The sequence below is a fragment of the Sinocyclocheilus grahami genome, unplaced genomic scaffold (genome assembly GCF_001515645.1).
Source record: "Sinocyclocheilus grahami isolate Dianchi unplaced genomic scaffold, SAMN03320097.WGS_v1.1 scaffold2343.1, whole genome shotgun sequence".
Lineage (NCBI taxonomy): Eukaryota > Metazoa > Chordata > Actinopteri > Cypriniformes > Cyprinidae > Sinocyclocheilus > Sinocyclocheilus grahami.
This window is the reverse complement of record NW_015507522.1, coordinates 28072-29044: the sequence shown is the minus strand read 5'-3', so window position 1 is coordinate 29044 and position 973 is coordinate 28072. Positions and strand designations below refer to the sequence as shown.

General features: G+C 38.8%; 1 protein-coding gene across 1 annotated transcript in view; it reads right to left on the bottom strand.

Annotated features, from left to right (window-relative positions):
• Positions 1 to 973, bottom strand: part of LOC107574795 (leucine-rich repeats and immunoglobulin-like domains protein 1) — a 10653-nt gene that overhangs the window by 4546 nt on the left and 5134 nt on the right. Inside the window, exon 6 of the mRNA XM_016261234.1 lies at positions 111 to 377. Within this exon, the coding sequence (XP_016116720.1) occupies positions 111 to 377 (267 nt within the window). The remainder of the gene's footprint in view (positions 1 to 110; positions 378 to 973) is intronic.

The following is a 973-nucleotide window of genomic DNA, read 5'->3' as shown; positions in this document are numbered from 1 at the left end:
GATATTTAGTTTAACTGACATTGTTAATGTATGACAGTACTTATCGTGTTTTCTAACAAACACAAAGTTGTCTTCCAATAAAAAAGTATAGAAAGTAAGAGAGCGCTGACCTTTTACGGTTATCGTAACTGCATTACTGTACTCGCTGTAGGAGTTTCCTCGTTCTGCTCTACACTTGTACTCTCCTTCATCAGAGACTCTCACAGACTTGATTGTTTTAGTTGCATCACCCGTGGATTCAGGGTTTGAGTCTTTTCTCCAGTGAATTGTCCATCCAGTTAACTGTCCCACATCACAGCTCAGAGTAACTGTGTCTCCAGTGAACACTGAACTCTGGGGTTTTACAGTCAGAGTCGGCTGCAGTTTATCTGTGAGTGTACAGTGATGCAGTGTTGAATTCAATAAAGAAAGAAGTCAATAAAAGTCAGAAGAAATCAATACAAACGTGGAGGAATCACTCCAGTCCTCTGCTCCAGAAAAATGCAAAAAACACCTAGTTTGGCAAACTTAATTTCCAAACCCGATTCCAAAAAAGTTGGGACAGTACAAATTGTGAATAAAAACAGAATGCAATGATGTGGAAGTTTCTAATTTCAATATTTTATTAAGAATACAACATAGATCACATATCAAATGTTTAAACTGAGAAAATGTATAATTTTAAGGGGAAAATAAGTTGATTTTAAACTTCATGGCATCAACACATCTCAAAGTTGGGACAAGGCCATGTTTACCACTGTGTGGCATCCCCTCTTCTTTTTATAACAGTCTGCAAACATCTGGGGACTGAGGAGACAAGTTGCTCAAGTTTAGGAATAGGAATGTTGTCCCATTCTTGTCTAATACGGGCTTCTAGTTGCTCAACTGTCTTTGGTCTTCTTTGTCGCATCTTCCTCTTTATGATGCGCCAAATGTTTTCTATGGGTGAAAGATCTGGACTGCAGGCTGGCCATTTCAGTACCCGGATCCTTCT